Genomic DNA, 19,161 nt, shown 5'->3' with positions numbered 1-19,161 from the left:
TACTTCAGAAATCTCTAATTTAATCCCTGTAGGTACTCCCTTTACCAACACAAATCACACCCCTTGTGTAATACAAGATGGTCTATGAGAGTTGGTGTGAATAAAAACAACAACAAAGTATCCTCATCTTGTAACCAAATTGGTCATTAGCTTCATTAGTCCTCAGGAAACGGATATACAAATCAAAACTGAACCAGTGTTTTTAGCCTTTCCATCTGGGTAGGGCATGCCAACCTGACATTGCATATCACCTTGAGAACCTGAGGTCATCCACATTTCAAAAAGAGGCGAGTGATCATAGTAAAAGCACTTGCTCTGGAATCAAAGGAATGAGGTTCTAATCTTACCTTTCATATATTATTACCTATGTCATGAAGGCTATGTCTCTCAACCTACCTGGGATTCACTTTCCTGATCAGTTAAAAGGGGAATTTGGATTAGATGGTATCTGAAATCTGTTTCACCTCTACATATGGGCTCTTTTGAGTAATTCCTTAGTGGAAGCTATCTAACTGATCTAATTCAACACACCCATGAAATTAAAAAAAATCATCTATTGACGACAGCTAAGTAGTGTTTTACAATTTATGAAGTGCTTTAAAATATTATTTCATTTGCTCCTTACAACAACTCTATGAGCTAAATGTTATTTTCCCCCTATTTTTACAGATAAGAAAGCTAAGGCTAAAAGAGATTAAGTGACTTGCTCAGGTTAATTTAGCTAGTATTTCAGGAAAGAACCAAACCCAAGTCTCCCTGACTCCTAGTTTATACCTTCATATCTAGTACACCATGCTTCTTCCCATTAAATTATGAAATCACTACAAAACTGACACAAGTTGAATAGTACTGAGTATATTTCTCCAAACTGACAATGAATACCTTTAACCCCTGGATATATAAGGAAGACACGATATCCCAACTTGGTAAAACATTAAAAAGAATTAGTTTCCGAGGAAATAAAGGGGGAAAGAATGCTCTGTGAAGCCAGATTTAAAATAAGTGTAGTAGAGGGACAAGAAGCAAAGAAAAAATTGATCTGTGGCAGAACCTGTTTTCCTAAAGAGCAAAAATCAGCAAGATGACTTACTATCATGCAGCTAGAAATGTATTCCAGCAAGTATCTAGGATGATTTGGAATAGCTACCTTGAAAAATTTGAAGACAAAGACAGGATTTTTCCCCTAGTGTATGTGAAAAAACATAGTTGCCAAAGATTAGACTTTGAATCAAGTTCTACTACACATGAATATTTTTTGTTTATTTGTTTTTATATTTCTGACGAAAGGACTACTCATTCTAGCATGTTGGTAACATGATGTTTCATCTCTGCTTAAATGACATGCTGATTCATTATTCTTATTCAAGTATAATTGAGTGACTTATGAATTAAAATGCATTTTAGCACCCAATTTAAATAGAAATGGTCATTTCCCTTATTCTCCCCAGCATTCAGTAAAATAAATTGAACAAACTTTCTAAAATTTTTGGAAATGATTGTTGGAAAACCAGAGGAAAGTATGCAATTTCTTTGAATTGTGTCCTTTCCTTTATTTAGTTGGATAGACATATATTTTAAGGTAGAATAACAACACTTTATTCACAATTTATTTTTTAAATGACATATAAATTTAACTTAGATCTAGAATGGAAGAGAGCTCAGTTGCTGACTCCCTCATTTTACACGAAACTGAGGCCAGGAGAAATCAGTAACTTACCCAAGGTGCCTTAGGTAGTAGGCATCAGAGTTAGGATTTATTAGTAAAAAAATACTTATTAAGCAGCTATTATGTGTCAGACACTGTACAAAGTGCTAGATACAATAAAAAGCAAAAGATGGTTCTTGGTTTTAGGGAGCTCATAGTCCACTGGGAAGCGATAACATGAAAACAACTTCTCTGACTCCCAAGCCACTGTTTTTTCCACTATGCCATGCTAATTCTGTAAAAACAACACAAAATATGTTGAATAATAATTAATATGTTGTATATTATACCATTATTCTCAAATTTGACTATTTCTATTTTTCTGAAAATAAAAGCCAGTTTAACAGTAATGTGATATGCAACACTGTTAGACTGTGAATGCTTAATATATTTCTCTTTACAAAACAACACATATGTTTTCCATGTTTTCTTATTAAAATGAATTTGAATATTCATACCCCTAATACTACTATGGTATGATCATTAGATTTTTCTACTTATTTTCTTTCTTTTTTCACTCAGTACTATTAACCATAGATTTTTTTTTCTGTTGATCACTTTAAAATAAAGGGTCTTGACATGACCAGAGAGCATAAGATTCATTCCCTCATATACAATGAAGAATACTAGACGAGTAAACAAACAATATGAGTTTTCAAACATCTTAATATCCAAGTCAGGGCATCCTGCAATCGATCTGATATATTGTGTTGTTAGCTGCTTTTTAAAACAATTGAAATGAAGCCAAATTTGGGTGGTTTTGAGGCTGTTTGTAATATGCCTTTATGGGAGAAGAGTAGATAAGAGAAGGGCATAAGGTACAGGGATTCAATTAATCACAGAGAAAGTAATGGAGGTAGATTTCTTACCAGTCAGTATGTTGGCTACTCTGTTAGACCTTGCAAAGTTGCAGGGCTTTTGAATGATTGGGGGATGGGGCATGGAGGTAGCATGGTATAAGAGTGTAAAGGGCCTAAAACTTGAAGTAAGAAGACCTGAGTTTGAGTTCTCAATCTGATCTCCTCGAGTTTCTATGAAAAATTTCCAGAGGACATGTACAAAAAATGAGATAGAATAAGGTGGGGTGGGGATGACCTACAGTATAATTGGATACATTAATTTATTGAAGCATGTAGTGAATTATTACCAAATAACTACCAAATATTACAAATCAACAATGCTCCTGTATTTTGTGTATTTTGTATTGTATTTTGTGTATTTGTATTGATTATTTTGATCAATATTCTAAAATTTTCTACTTAAATATTATGTGGCCAATTCAGAAATCCTAATGAAAATATGGATTGCTTTTTTCTATTGTTTTCTTGGCCCATTACTTTTTTTTTCTTTATAAAGTAATTTTCACTTCTACTAAGTACCCTGAGATTTTCTAGGTGTTTTTAAATTTAATCTTTAGAAGACATTTTCTTATATTGCCAGGGAATAAATATTAAACTTATGTCTATATTAAGTGCATTACCATTTTATAATACATATATGTGGATATATTCATATGTGTGTGGGAAGAGGTGATCAGGGTAGATTATCTAGATATGGGTGTTTATATGTATATGGGTGTGCATAAGCTTATATGAGGGAGGCATCATAATGCAGTGTATAAAGAACTGACTTCAAGAAATCATGGTTTCAAGTTCTTCTCTGATACATAAAGATTCTGTTACTCTGAACAAGTAACTTAAATTCTTCAGTGCACCCAGGCACTATGACTATAAATTACAAGCCTGTAGTGGTGGAGGAATTTTCCACTCCAGAAATTCACAATAATGATTAAATCACAAGTCCAAATGTAAGTATTTAAGTTGGTAAATCAATATAATATTCTGATATTCTCTCTCTCTCTCTCTCTCTCTCTCTCTCTCTCTCTCTCTCTCTCTCTCTCTCTCTCTCTCTCTCTCTCTCTCTTCTCTTTCATCCCTCTCTGGCTCTTCTGTCTTTCTGTCTCTGTCTCTCTCTCAGTCTCTCTTTCTCTGTCTCTCTGTCTCTATCTCTCTCTGTTTCTGTCTCACTCTGTCTTTTTGTCTGTCTCTCTGTCTCTGTCTCCTTTCTGTGTCTCTGTGTGTATGTGTCTGTGTGTCTGTGTCTCTGTCTCTCTCTGTCTCTCTCTGTTACCTCTCTGTCTCTGTTTTTCTGTGTGTGTATGTGTGTGTGTATCTGTCTCTCTGTCTTTCTCTGTTTGTCTCTATCTCTGTTTCTGTCTGTCTACCTCCTCCCCAACTCATATATGAACGTGTATACACACTTGTAATTATTTTTAGGTGTAGATTTTTACATAACTATCCTCAAATGTATATTGTTCTGTTAGCTTACTGCTGGCATTACTGGTACTATTGCATGTAATCTATAATGAAATTTTTAAAAAGTGTTGCATATATTTTATAAAATAATTTTTTCAAAATATATGCATTGAAGATTATCAGCAACATCATAAATTTGAAAAAAGCTTTTGTATCCCAAAGAGTGGAAGAGGCCTTCAGAAAATTTTCTCTACTTGAAGAGTAGAATTACTTTTGTGTAATGGGTCTATAGCATAAGCTCAAAGTGCAGAAATATAAGATACTTTTAGGTTGTAAATTGAGCTAGTATGTTATACCACCCAATGCTGTAATTGGTATAGGGAGTGGGGCAGGGAAGAGTTAGGTTGAGAAAGAAAGCAATATGAAGTTGTACTTCAGTTAGAAAGATTCACATCCAAACTATATTCCTTGATCCAGAATATATCACTTTCCTCCACAGAGAGAATGTGCACCCATCACAGTGATGGCTTCTGGAAAGAGGTCACTAATTTCCAAAGGGAAATTGGTCTACTTCAAAGCTGTTGCTGATTATTCATGGTTGGGATGAAAGACATCTAGTAGGAATAGATTTCATTTCTCCTACCTCTAATGGGAATTTACTAGAAATGTTGAAGGTCTTCTTTGTGAAGGATGTAGATGTTAAAAGAACCTTCATAGAAATTATTACTCTCCAAAAGGAGAGATCAAAGGAGTACATACTAACATGCCAATTTATTAAGGAATATCTTCAACCTTGCAAATAAATGGCAACAAAAACTCCATGTGAGTTCAGTTGATTCTTTTTTAACAGTTTCAATTTTGTGATGAATTAAAAGTTTAAAAAAAGAAACTTAAAAAGAAGGATCTTTTTCTGGCAATCCTGTATATGTATAGGAATTAATGAATAAAAATCTGGATAGTGTGAACACCATATGAAAGAATGATTTGCTAGCATATGGTTATAAACATTCAGATATTCAAATTTGCAGACCAACTGACTAAAATTTTGTAGAATCAGTTATATTCTTCAAGGTCTTAGATACTAATTTATAAATTAAATAGTCCCAATTGTACATATGAAATGACCTTTGTTATTTACATGAAGAAATTTCCGCTAAATAGAATCATGAATATGCCTGTCCTTAGGAATTATCTCTGTGGTCAATAACAGTAAAAAGAGCCATATTGGTAGAAATACTCATGTAGAATAATGTACCAACAGAAGTCCTACTTCAAGGGTTTTTAGTTGATGTGAGGTCCAAGTTATACACATCTCAGGCTCATTGCCCCACTTAAAGACTATGGGAGTTTTAGTACATGACACTACACAGGGTTGTTGTCACTAACTCCCCTTTCAAGCTTACTTTTAGTCACTCATTTTCAAAACCTTAGGGTTACCCTCCACTCTTTGTTTTGATATCTCTAAGCAATTACCAGACCATATCAATTCTACATGGCTGCTGGGTGGCACAGTGGATAGAGTACCAGGCCTGGAGACAGAAAGACTCATCTTTCTGAATTCAAATCTGGCCTCAGACACTTAATTAATAGCTATGTAACACTAGGCAAGTCATTTAACTCTGCCTCAGTTTCCTCAACCATAAAATGATCTGGAGAAGGAAATGATAAACCACTCCAGTGTCTCTGCCAAGAAAACCCCAAGTGGTGCCATGAAGAGTTGGACATGTCTGAAGTGACTGAACAACAAAAAAGGAGGAGCATCCAACACACCATTTAACCAGTGAAGAAACTTAGTACAGTGAGGTGATTTGTCTGAATTCATATGATTTGTTAATGCCAGAACTGGGATTGAAACTCACATCTCCAGGCTCCTTTTTCTTGAATCTCCCAGCACTTCATACCCCCAGACCACTAAAGCTAATCATGTCTATTAGTGAACAAATAAATCTGATTAAATACCATATTTTTAGTATAAAAAAGTCCCTCTCTCTTGGAGAATTCCCACTAGGATGCCATTGTCCCTAGTAGAATCAAAGGATTTGAGTTGGAAGGAGCCTTACAGTCCATCAAGTCCATCCTGTCCTTAAGCAAAAATGTTCCTCCTTATTCTTTACAAGTTGTCATCCAGACTTTTCTTGAACACTTCTAGTGATAGTTAAGCTCTACTTTTTTTTTTTTTGGGGGGGGGAGTGAGGCAATGCGGTTAAGTGACTTGGCCAAGGCCACACAACTAGTAAGTGTCAAGTGTCTGAGGTCGGATTTGAACTCAGGTCCTCCTGACTCCAAGGCCAGAGCACTATCCACTGTGCCACCTAGCTGCCCCTAAAGCTCTACTTTCTATGAATGTGTGTGCATATGTGTGTCTGTCTGTCTTCTTTCCCTTTCTCTCTCACTCATCCTCTTCTAGTAAAAAACTAGTTTTGCATCTAACTAAGCACAAACTATCCTGTCAAGGGTCTCTGAGGAATCTTGTATTTACCCCTCAATCTTACTCATCAGTGTGGTTATTTTTTATCTCTGCCACAGGTGTCTGGTTGAAAAGATTAGCGTTGTAGTTGGGGAAGTCTGAGGGTAAGGAGGAATAGGAATAAGAGAATTAAATAAATGGCCATCTGTAGGGTGTCAATGTCAATTACATTTTAACCTGAAAACTTATGGAAGGGAAGTTCAATACAGTCTCCATTAATTGTATGGAAACATTCATAGGGCCCTTCACAACAAATGTTACACTTGTATGTTTCATGGTTATCAGGCGTGCCTCTCCATGATCAGGCTGAAATTTTCTGTTCCTAGCCAAGACCTGATGAAATAGTGAACCTTATCTGAGGGACCCCAGAGTCCATCTAGTTCAATCTGTCCCTAAGCAGGAATTTTCTTTATATTATTCTTTACAAGTTGGCAAACCACTCTAGCATCTTTTCCAAGAAAACTCCAAATAGGATCACAAAGAGTTTGGAAACAAGTGAAAAACAACTGAACAACCACAAATCAATTCTACCTCCCCATCTCCTGATTTCTCTTCTTTTCACTCATACATGTTACCCTATTTCAGGCACTTATCTACTCTCATTTAGACTACTGCAATCATTTACTCATTGGACTCTCTGTTTCTTGCCTCTTCCCTTACCAATCCATTCTCCACCCCATTGCCAAAATAATCTTTTTGAAGAATAACTCTATCCATGATCAAGAATATTGAGTGACTCCATATTACCTCTAGGATGAAATACCAAAACTGTAACTCACAATTTAAAGTCATTATCTGTCTGATGCCTACTTTTCCAGGACTCTTTCATATTCTTTCCTGCTTTGCATTCCATGTCCAGTTAACTTGCCTACTTTCTATTTTTTTTCCCCTTTTTTAATATATGACATTCCATCTCTCACCTCTGAACCTTTGTACAAGCTATACCCAAGGCCTGGAAGACACTTCTTTTTCATTGATTCCTCTTAAAATCCCTGAGTTACCTCGATGCTCAGTTCACGTGCTGTTTTACTACACAAGACTTTTCCTGTTTTATTCTAAGTTTTGATGCTTTCATCCTAAAATTAAACTCTATTTTGGGTGCATATTGCATTATTCTATGCTATTGATGTCCTTCCTAACACTATTTTCCTCAGCACATTCCATGTTCTAATCAAAATGTACATTAAACATGCCCTAGACTCAACATTCCATTGCCTATATGTCCTTTCTTCATCTATACAATTCCTACCCATCCTTTAAAGTCTAACCCAGAGACCCCCTACTCCATAAAAACCTTTCTAAAACTCCCTGGTGGTCTCGAATTTCATCCTCAGCACCTCTTGCCTAGACTATTACAATAACCTAAGTGGTTTCCCCTGCTACAGTTTTCTTCCCATTCCAATCTACCTTCAACTCAGATTTTCTAAAGTGATTTTCCTAAAGTTCAGGGCTGTCTACATCACCTCCCCTATTCAGTGAATTCCTTTGTTTCTTTATTGCCTCCTTTATACTTTTTTTTTTTAGCATTTCAGGTTCTCCATAAGATGGTCTTTTTCTAATTTTCTAGAAGTTTTACACTTTACTCTCTTCTATATACTCTATATTATAGGTACACTACTCTGTATGCTGTTTCAAACACATGACACTGTGTCCTGTCTCCATGTTTTGCGCTGGCTCTCTTCCACCCTGGAAAACTCTCCCTTCTCTTCTTTGCCTCTTACTTTCCCTGCCTATCTTCACTATTTAATTCAAATCCTAACTACTTCAGAAGGCTTTTCCCCCGGTCTTGCCAGCTGCAAACACCTTCTTTTTTAAGATTATATTCCATTTGCTCTGTCTATATATTGTATGTTCTTAAATATGGGCTTGTTGCCATGTTGATTAGAATGTGAGCTCCTTAGTGGCCAGGTACTTTCCCCCTTTTCTTTACATACCCATTGCTTATCATGCTTCCTGGTACATGGATTTATATACTTAATAAATGTTTATTGACTGCTGCATTGTATGCATCTTATAAGAAAGGAAAATTCATTCACTGATAATTGTAGGAAACATTTCGGAAATTGGTAGTGTGAAAAAAAAGAGTACATTCTTCTTTCCTCATTACCCAGTGAATTGTGAGAAAGGACAGGAAGAGATGTGGCCATTGATAGATGAGCTGGTTTCCTGTTAAAGCAAGGGGAGAAAAGGAATATATGTTGAAAATCTTGAGTATTTGGAGTAGTTTCTTCATAATAGAGCAGGACTTTCAAAGAACTAAGTGAAATGGGCTAGATAAAGAGTGAACTATGTGGGAGTGGGATTAAGAAAGAATGGGAGGTGAGTATGTGGGAGAAAGAAGTATGGTTTTATCACTTGAACCTAGGACAGAGTAACTGGGTGCCTGGAATTGTCGAGCCAGTACAAATGGAAGTTAAGTCGGTGTGTCATGCTCCTTCAATGAAGATTTATAGAATTAATCCCCTCTAGAATTACAAATAGAATTTTTAATGTTGGCAGGTATGTATGTGACTGTGTGTATTTTCCCTTCTGTATCCTAAACATCAATTAAACTACACATTCTTTGACGTCAGGCATGGTGTCGTGTATTTTTGACCTCCCCATCTGAAAGCACAAGCTAAGCAAATAGCCACACTTATGACACTTTAAAAGGCTCATAATTTCAGTTATATGAGTACCCCTACTCTTAGTATTTGACTTCAAAGAGTTTTATGTTTAAAAAAATAAATAAAACACCCCCTGGTCACAATAGCTTAGCACAGAGACTGTCCAAACATAGGACCAGGCCCATGCTCTGAGTTTTTAGAACTTGATAAAACCTGTCCTTCTAGAATTTGTTCATTTTGGGCAAAGAAAGCTTTCTAAATTCCAACAGCATATAAATATATTGGAATCATTTTTAAAAGGAAATATATATTATATATAGATACACATACATACATACATACATGCATACATACATATACATACACACATATACATAAAATATTTAAATAAATCTTGCCTTTTTGTTATCTGGACTTGGAGATCAGTTGAATGGGGGAGTATTTTTGTTAATGAGTTATTCACTATGAATTTGCCCTCTTGATTTGTTGATTTTTTTTTTAAGCTCTCCTTTATTGAAAGGAATTTTTGGCTCCAGAGGGTTAATGTTAGTATTGGAATGTCTTTGGAATGCCACTTTGGCTCCGTAAGAGTGAAAGACTATTCATCAGAAATCAATATTTGACCACAGTGCTTCTGTCTTCCAATATGAGGCACTGCTAGAGTTGAACCTTGTAACAAGGACATCTTTAGAGGATAAATGTTTCCATGGGGTCTTGCACCTCAAAATAAATCTGCTATTAATGTTTCTACATCAGTGCTATTGGTGCTGACACCTGTGCACAATGGAGGATGGTGGTAGGATGTGAGTGTGTATGTGAAACACAGTTTTTTACTCTGTTGCTGGCCAGAAGGGAGTTGTTTCCCTTTCGCTTAAGAGCTAGAGTCCTCCAATCTCGTTGCATCATTTTTGTTGCGATATAACACTTTAAAAGCTCCCTGGCTGACAGCTGTGGCCGGAGGCTGTGATCTGCTGGGAGAGTCATAATGCACTGACAGTAATATCTCTTCAGTAAGGGCCTGCAGTTTTACTGTTAACATGGAATGGATTTTAGGATCATGGTGCAATGATGTTGGCTAGGGAGCTCTTAAAAAATATGTGCTCAGATTACATAGATGAAGGAGTGTGTGTGTGTGTGTGTGTGTGTGTTTATGTGTGTGTATATGTGTGTGTGTTTCTTTTCCAGTATTATGTACGGTGATCTACAGACAAAAGATATGGGCTACTGATATTCTTATAATTCAATTATTTAGTTAATTAAGTATAACCACATGATGTAGGCATCAAATTAACAAAAAAAGTTAAAATAGTAACTATACAAAATGGGCTGCAGAAACATATGTATGCTTACCTAGGATGTCTCTGATCCCAGAATTGCCATCAGGTTCTTTTGTCACAGGTATGGAAAATTGATCACAGCTGAATTCAGTAATCATGAGCATAGTATGACTAATGGAAGGAGGATCAGAGAGTACTTATATCATTGCTCATATGTGATGACATCAGCACATCCTGGTTCTGAATAATTAGGAACTAGATTAATTTATTTTATTAATTTAAAGCCAGGCATGATGGTACATACCTGTAACCCCAGCTATCAAATAGGTTGGCTGAGATTGCTAGATCTCTTGAGTACATGATTTTGGAGGTTCAGTGGGCCATACTGATCAGGTGACCTCACTAAGTTCATCATTGTAGTAGTAACCCCCTAAGAGCACAATGCCACCAGATAGCATAAGGAGGGATGAACTGGTACCAGTCAGAAATGAAGAAAGTGAAAGCTTCTATGCCAATCAATATTGAGATAGAGTTTCTGAGTAGACCCTTTACTTCCAGCCTGGGAGAGATGAGGAGATGTAGGTTTTTAATTGAATGAATGAGTGAGTCAGTTATCTAATTCAGGGAATGCTAACCAGTTGAACACAAAGTTGACTCAGTTGATTTTAGGCTGTTCTCTTTCACTACACTCACAGTTCAATCCACTGTGATCCCATTCCAGAGACATTTATTAAATACCAAATATGTTGTAGATGCTGGGATGTAAAAGGAATGGAATAAACATTTATGTAATGACTACTATGTGTCAGGAACTATGCTAAACACTTTAAAAATATTATTTTATTTGATCCTTACAACAGCCCTGAGAGACAGGTGCTGTAATATTTATCCCAATTTTACAGTTGAGGAAACTGAGGGAAACAGAAGTTAAGTGACTTGCCCAGGGTCACACAGCTTGGAAGCCTCTGAGGCTGGATTTGAACTCAGAACTACTTAACCGCAGGCCCTGTGCTCTATCCACTGTGTCATGTAATAAAGATAGAAAGGGACTTCAGAATCCATCTGGTCCAACCTATTCCCAAGCAGAAATGTACCTTATATCATTCTTACAAGTTGTCATCTAGCCTTTGCTTGAAGACCTCCAGTGATAGGGAACTCACTGCTTTAGAAGTATGTGTACGTATATGCGTGTCTATCTGTCTTCTCTCCTGTCTCTCTCACTCATCCTCTTCCAATAAAAACTAGTTTCACATCTAACTAAGCATAAAATATCCTTTTAAGAGACTCTAGGGAATCTTATCTTCTTCCCTCAGCCTTACTCATCAATGTGGTTATCTTCTACCATGTGTGTCTGTTTGAAAAGATTAGAGTTATGGGTAGGGAAGTCTGAGGGTGAGGAGGAATAAGAATTAGAAAATTCAATAAATGGCAATCTGTAGGGTGTCAATGTCAATTACATTTTAACCTGAAAAATTGATGGAAGGAAAAGTACAATACAGTCTTCATTAAGTATATGAAAACACTCATGTGGCTCTGCAAAGCAGATGATACATTTGTATGTTACATGGTCCTCAGGTGTGCTACCCCATGACTAGACTGAAATGTCCTGTTCTTAGCCACAACCTGATGATTGAAAATACTGAACCTTATCTGAGATTTTCTACATCAACTATGTGCGAATTGTTGGTTCAGGAAATGGATTTTCAATAAAAAAACCCTATATTTTCACTTATATTTTGATATCTTAGCAATAGCAACTCAGAAGGCAAAATTAACAATTTCCTAACAAATCCGTGTCTGTTATCCTGTTTTGTTATTGGATCAAAAGTGTTCTTTGATACAGAAAAAAAGTGCCAATGTGTATTTCTGAGCTTTATTTTCATTGTATTTTAATCTTTAAAAAAATTATATCTCCTTTCTATTTCTTGTAATATGTTTCTAACAGATAAAGAATGGTAAGTGTCATTATAGGTATGCAATGTACAACACCATCTGTGTCATGCGAATTCTGTGTTCCATCAGAGATGAGCCTCTTTTCAGTCTCCTCAGTCTTCTCCTCCTTATATATTGAGTTTATCATCCTTTTTTTTTCTGAAACAAGTTTTGATCTGGGAGATAGAAAAGAAAACAGAATATATAGGACTCTGTGTATATTAGGAATTAAGAGATGTTAATGAGAAATTTGGGGATTGAGATTATCATCTGATTTTTGTTCTCTGCCTTCCTTATACTTAAAAAATTTTAAAAACCACTAAATTATTTTGAGCATTGATAGTACTTCCTGATGATTATCTTCTCAATGAAAACATGACTATTTTAATTACAAAATCCTGAAGTATCTGGGGCTGCCAGGAAAAAAAAAAGGATAATAACATTTTTCCAATGAAGTGGTAGCTGTACATATAATTAAATAGATTGTTCTCTCTAGTTTACCATATCAAATTCAGTCTTAAACCTGGCTTAAACAATGAATGGCAGAAATGGGGGATGACCTTGATCATTTTATTAAAATTAAAAGATTTTTTTTATATTCAACTGAAAATAAGTGTGACAGTACTTAAAGAGCCTCCCTAGTCAGGATGACTTGTGTTCAGTTCCTGTCTTTGACACATACTGTCTTGTCACCCAAGGCCAGTCACCTCACTTCTGGCCCCAAGGCAATTTTGTAAATCAGGGGCTCTTAAACGTTTTTTATTTTATGTCATAGACCTCTTTGGCAGTAATTCTTTTAAATTAAAAAAAATACATAGTATTATGAAGAAAATGAATTGAAATAGTGATCAAAATACTAAAGAAATTAAAATTTCTTCTCTAAAATATAAATTGCCAATAAATTGCCAATATGCATTACTTGTAGAGTTTTATTACCTTGGAGCTCCCAATACTGATCGATGTAATCTCATATTCTGAAATAAGTAGATAAATAGGTAGAAGATAGATTGACAACAGAGAGATAGAGTTGATAGACAGAGATAGATATGATAGAGATAAGATAAATTGATGAGCATAATAAAGAGGTAGATGAAAGAAGCTAGAGAATAGATGATAGAGACATAGATATGTAGATATGCATTGAACTATGTCACCCTGCGTTATCCTTTATTTTTCATATTTCCTGAGTAAACATTGAGTATTTCTTCATTAAAAAAAAAACATACCAGAAACCATATAATCTACAGAATGCATGTTTCTATATGGAGGAAAATCTGACACACATACAAACTGAGAATTTGCACACAGAGAGACTAGAATATCTGCCAGAGTTTACTATTTCATGCTTTTTTTAAAGGCTATTTCTGCTCATAGCGCAAGTACATGATAACTTGTACTTTTCACAGGATTTATAATCACTGAATTTAAAAACATCCTGGTTGAAACCATTCATTTTGGCGGCTTTCATTACAATGGTCTTTACCAAGTCTCTGAAACAAAGAGAGCTTTTAAGTACTGTGCTGTGTCTTTCCTTTGGGTTACCATGTAAGTGGGTAAATATGATAAGAGTTTTGATGAGCTTTTTAATGTAATTTTGCATAATTTGATGTTGCCATGTAAATCTCTTTTATAGGTCCCTTTAGATGGAATTTAACACAGCAAAAACCTTATCATCAGAAGGATTAATGCCTGCATTACCATTTCCTCAATAAAATCAGAAGCTAAGTGGTGGAGGCCACAGACACCTCAAACCTGGATTCTACAATTCTACACTAAGTACTGGAGTTTTTATTACTTTGCTGGAGGGAAGCTTTTGCCAATGCTTACAAGGAACTGCTTATCCCTGCTTCTCTGGGTCCTGTTTGATGGGGGTCTCCTAACACCACTGCAGTCACAGCCACAACAGACTTTAGCCACAGAGTCAAGAAAAAATGTTTTCATCATGCCAGGAAGGCAATCACCTGCCCAACGTGTTAAACGTGGCTGGGTTTGGAATCAATTTTTTGTCCTGGAAGAGTACATGGGCTCGGAACCTCAGTATGTGGGAAAGGTAATGACTTATTTCTTTTGTCAGTCAGTTGATAATAGTGGAGAATTGTGTATCATATGTAAGTGTTTAGCATAGAAGTTGAATGGGCCAATGCCTACAATTCTGGGTTTGAAATCCGAGACATTTATGGTTACATTTTTTTTTCACTTACTCAGCATAAGCTTTGGAACATTATTTGCAGTTCTTCCTTTGTGTGTATTGTGGTCAAAATACTATTTACCCTATCCTCATATTAGGCATATTATATGGTGATATGAAAGAAAATCTAAAAATCGATTGTTAAATATTGATATTTTAGATAGGTGGATGGATGTGATGGATAGATAGATAGTGAGATCCAAATACATCTCGATTTAGTCATCATTAACACAGTAAATATCTACCTGGGCCTAGAATCAGAAAGATTTCTCTTCTTGATTTCAAATCTGGCCTCAGATATTTACTAACTGTGTGACTCTGGGCAAGTCACTTCACCCTATTTGGCTTAGTTTCCTACTCTGTAAAATGAGTTAAATAGAGAAGAAAATGGCAAACTACTCCAGTGTCTCTGTCAAGAAAAAAAAAAATGAAGTCAGGAAGAGTCAGACAAACTGAAAAACAAATGAAAAACTGACCTAAGAAAACAGATATAAGGAGTCTGAATTATTTGAGTTAAATTATGTAATAGACTTATCAGGTCTCTGCTCCATGTTGTGCTGTGCAGTCTGATGCTGTGGTTTAGTGACCAAGAACTGTTTGTATTTTCTGGGGACAGAATAGACTTGTACTGGAAAATCTCAAATACAAAATATGAAGTTTGTCTTTTGGTAGTGGTACGTATTTCATGTTTTCTTAAAATATATGAAAATATTTTTATGCCTCTGCTTTCTGATACCTTGATTTATTTTTTGTTCATGTAGTAAAAAGACACCTGATACCCCACTTAGAGATAAATCCACATATTTTCCCCACTTCATATTTTAAAGGTGAGGGTCAGGGGCACAGCAGGGCTGGGGAATTTTGCTTGTTATGTCCACTAACACTGTCTTATGATTTTCAAAATTCTATAATATCACATTCTTTTTAGTAGTATTTTATTTTCCCCAATTACATGTACAAATAATTTTTAACATTCATTTTCAAACCTTGAGTTCCATATTCTCTCCCCATCCCCCACGTTGAGAAGACAAGCAATTCAACATACATTTTACATATGTAGTCATGCAAAACATTTCCATAATAGTCATGTTGTAAAAGAAAAAAAGATAAAAAATTCAAAAACAAAAAAGGAAAAAAAACCCAAAAAGTATATTTCAATCTGTATTCTGACACCATACGTTCTTTCTCTGGGGAAGATAGCATTTTTCATTCTAAGTCGTTCAGAGTTGTCTTGGGTCATTGTATTTCTGAGAGTCATTCACAGCTGCTCATCTTACAATATTGATGTTACTTTGTACACAGTACATTTCACTTTGCATCAGGTCACGTAAGTCTTTCTAGGGTTTTCTAAGAGCTTCTTCATCATTTCTTATAGCACAACAATATTCCATCACAATCACACGCTACAATTTGTTTGACCATTCCTCACTTGATAGGCATCCCCTCTATTTCTAATTCTTTGCTCCCAGAAAAGAACTGCTATAAATATTTTTTGTACATATAGGTACTTCTCCTTTTTGTTTTTTATCTCTTTTGGGATAAAGATTAGTAGTGGTATTGCTAGGTCAAACGGTATGCATGGTTTTATAGCCCTTTGGGCATAGTTCCAAATTGCTCTACAGAATGGTTGAATCAGTTCATAACTGCACCAACAGTGCATTAATGTCTCATTTTTCCCCACATCCCCTCCAATATTTGCCATTTATCTTTTCTGTCCTATTAGCAAATCTAATACCTGAGGTAATACCTCAGAATTGTTTTAATTTTCATTTCTCCAATCAATAGTAAATTAGAGTATTTTTCATGTGTCTCTAGATAGCTTTGATTACTTCATTTGAAAACTGAATACTTTTAATATCAGTTATCTATTGGGGAATGACTCTTATTTTTATAAATTTGACTCAGTTCTCTGTATGTTTGAGAAATGAGGCCTTTATCAGGGAAATTTGCTTCAATTTTTTTTTTTCATAGTTACTATTGCTAACAGCATTTCCCTCTATCAAATTCCCTTCCCCCACAATTTATTCTATTCTCTCTCATTTAACTCTATCCCTCCCAAAAAGAGTTTTGCTTCTGACAACCACCTCCCCCAGTCTGCCCTCTTTTCTATCACCCCCCTTCTCTTTCCTTCTTCTCCTGTTTTCCTTTAGGGTAAGATAGATTTCTGTACCCAATTGAGTGTGTATGTTATTTCTTCTTTGAGCCAATTCTAATGAGAGTAAGGTTCACTCACTCCTCCTTACCTCCCCCCTCTTTCCCTCCAGTGTAAAAGCTTTTTTTGCCTCTTTTAAGTGAAATAATTTAGCCCATTCTACCTACCCCTTCTCTTTCTCACAGTACATTCCTCCCTCACCTCTTAATTTTATTTTTTAGATATCCCTTCATATTAAACCCATACCTATCAACTTCCAATTATAAAAGTTAAAAAGGTTAATAAAAATAACCTTATTAAGTCCCTTATGATTTTCCTTTTCTGTTTACCTTTCTGTGCTTGAGTCTTATGTTGGAAAGTCAAATTTTCTATTCATTTCTGGTCTTGTCATCCAGAATGCTTGAAAGTCCTCTATTTCATTGAATATTCATTTTTCCCCTGAAGGATTATACTCAGTTTTGCTAGGTAGATAATTTTTGGTTATAGTCCTAGCTCCTTTGCCCTCTAAAATGTCATATTCCAAGCCCTCCAATCTATTAATGTAGAAGCTGCTAAATCTTGACTGTGGCTCCACAATATTTTCTTCTTGACCTGGGAGCTCTGGAATTTGGCTATAATATTCCTAGGAGTTTTCCTTTTGCCATCTCTTTCAGGAGGTGATAGGTGGATTCTTTTGATTTCTATTTTACCCTCTGGCTCTAGAATATCAGGGCAGTTTCCCTTGGTAATTTCATGAAAGATGACATCTGGGCTCTTTTTTTGTTGTTGTTCATAGCTTTTAGGTAGGCCAATAATTTTTAAATTATCTCTCCTGGGTCTATTTTCCAGGTCAGTTGTTTTCTAATGAGACATTTCACATTGTCTTCTATTTTTTCATTCTTTTGGTTTTGTTTTATTGTTACTTGATTTTTCATAAAGTCATTAGCTTCCATTTGCTCCACACTAATTTTTAAGGAAGCATTTTCTTCAATGAGCTTTTGGACTTCTTTTTCCATTTGGCTAATTCTGCTTTTTTAAGGCATTCTGCTCCTTATTTTCTTTTTGGACTTCTTTTACCATTTAGCCTAGTCTGTTTTTTAAGGTGTTATTTTCTTCAGTATTTTTGTGATGTCTCCTTTACCAAACTGTTGACTCATTTTTTCATGATTTTTTTGCATCACGTTCATTTCTTTTCCCAATTTTTCCTCTACCTCTCTTACTTGATTTTCAAAATTCTTTTTGAGCTCTTCCATGGCCCCGATTCATATTTTTTTGGAGGCTTTGGACATAGGAGCTTTGACTTTGTTATCTTCTTCTGAGTATGTGTTTTGATCTCCCTTGTCAATATAGTAACTTTCAGTAACCAGAGGTTTTTTTCCCCTTTTTTTTTTTGCTCATTTTCCCAGTCTATTACTTGACTTTAAATTCTTTGTTAAAGTAGTGCTCTGCTTCCAGGGTAGAGGGCACACTGTCCTAAGCTTCAGGGTTTTTGTGCAGCTGTTTTCAGAGATACTTCTAGGGATCTATAAATTTTCAGTTCTTCCAAGCTAGTATCATCTAAAAAGAGGTGTTTACTAGTCTCCTGGACTGTGCTGTGGTCTGTGAGTGGCCACAAAGCACTCTTTTCTGCCCTGGAACTGTGAGGAAGGTTCCCTCTTCTACTGTGGCAGCAAGCTCTGGTATACTAGTGCTACTCTTTACCCTGGGACTGCCACCTAGGACACAAGCCAGATCTGAGTATGGGAAAAGCAATGGAGTTGTACCTCAATGCTAGTGAAATGATCCCTATAATCTCCTTCTGACCAGTTGTTTGACCCCCTTGCTGTCTGTTGGCTGAGAGCTCTGGAACCAGCCTCTACTGATTCAGTGTCTCCTAAAGTCTGCTCCTGGTTTGCTGGGGCCAGGGCTGTGCTGGTGTGGCCTGTGCTGGCCTGTGCTCCATTCTCACCGAGGTGGGACAGACCTTACCTACTGACTTCTAAGTTGTCTTTGATATCTGTGGGCTGAAAGGTCTGGAAACCGCCACCACTTTCAGTGATTCAATCATCCCACGGCCTGTTCTGACTTTGCTGGTACTGGGTCTGTGCTGGTACAGTTTTAGCTGGACTGTGCTCCTCTCTCACCCTAGTGCAACAGACCTATCATGAAGACCTGCCAAGTTGTCTATGTCTGGAAATGTGTTTCACTCCATCTTTTTGTGGGTTTCACCACTGTAGAATTTGTTTAGAGTCATTTTTAAAGGTATTTGAAAGAGTTTGGGGGAGAGGTCAGGCGAGTCTCAGGCTTTACTCTGCCACCTTGGTTCTGCCTCCCTTACGTCTTACATTCTTAATGATGGGCAATTGCTGGGCAATGTGAATGTGTCTGAGACAAAGTCTGTGTTTTTTATATATTTTTCAGTTGTTTTCAGTTGTGTCTGACTCTTCACGACCACATTTTGGGTTTTCAGGGATACTGGAGTGGTTTGACATTTCCTTCTCTAGCTCATTTTAAAGATGAGGAAACTGAGGCAAATAGGGTTAAGTGACTTGCCCAGGGTCACACAGGTAGTAAGGCCAAATTTGAACTGAAGCAGATGAGTTTTCCTGACACCAGGAGTT

General features: G+C 36.1%; 1 protein-coding gene across 2 annotated transcripts in view; it reads left to right on the top strand.

Annotated features, from left to right (window-relative positions):
- The window catches only part of CDH12 (cadherin 12), a 1,313,162-nt gene that overhangs the window by 920,811 nt on the left and 373,190 nt on the right, over positions 1-19,161 (top strand). For both annotated transcript variants that reach the window (XM_021000534.1, XM_021000535.2), the window contains one exon: positions 13,876-14,292. In XM_021000534.1, coding sequence (XP_020856193.1) covers positions 14,062-14,292 — 231 coding nt within the window. In that variant the 5' untranslated portion in view covers positions 13,876-14,061. The remainder of the gene's footprint in view (positions 1-13,875; positions 14,293-19,161) is intronic.

This window comes from Phascolarctos cinereus, unplaced genomic scaffold (genome assembly GCF_003287225.1).
Source record: "Phascolarctos cinereus isolate Bilbo 61053 unplaced genomic scaffold, phaCin_HiC Scaffold_4;HRSCAF=312, whole genome shotgun sequence".
NCBI lineage: Eukaryota > Metazoa > Chordata > Mammalia > Diprotodontia > Phascolarctidae > Phascolarctos > Phascolarctos cinereus.
Note: the sequence above shows the minus strand (reverse complement) of the source record. Positions and strands in the feature narration are given on the sequence as shown.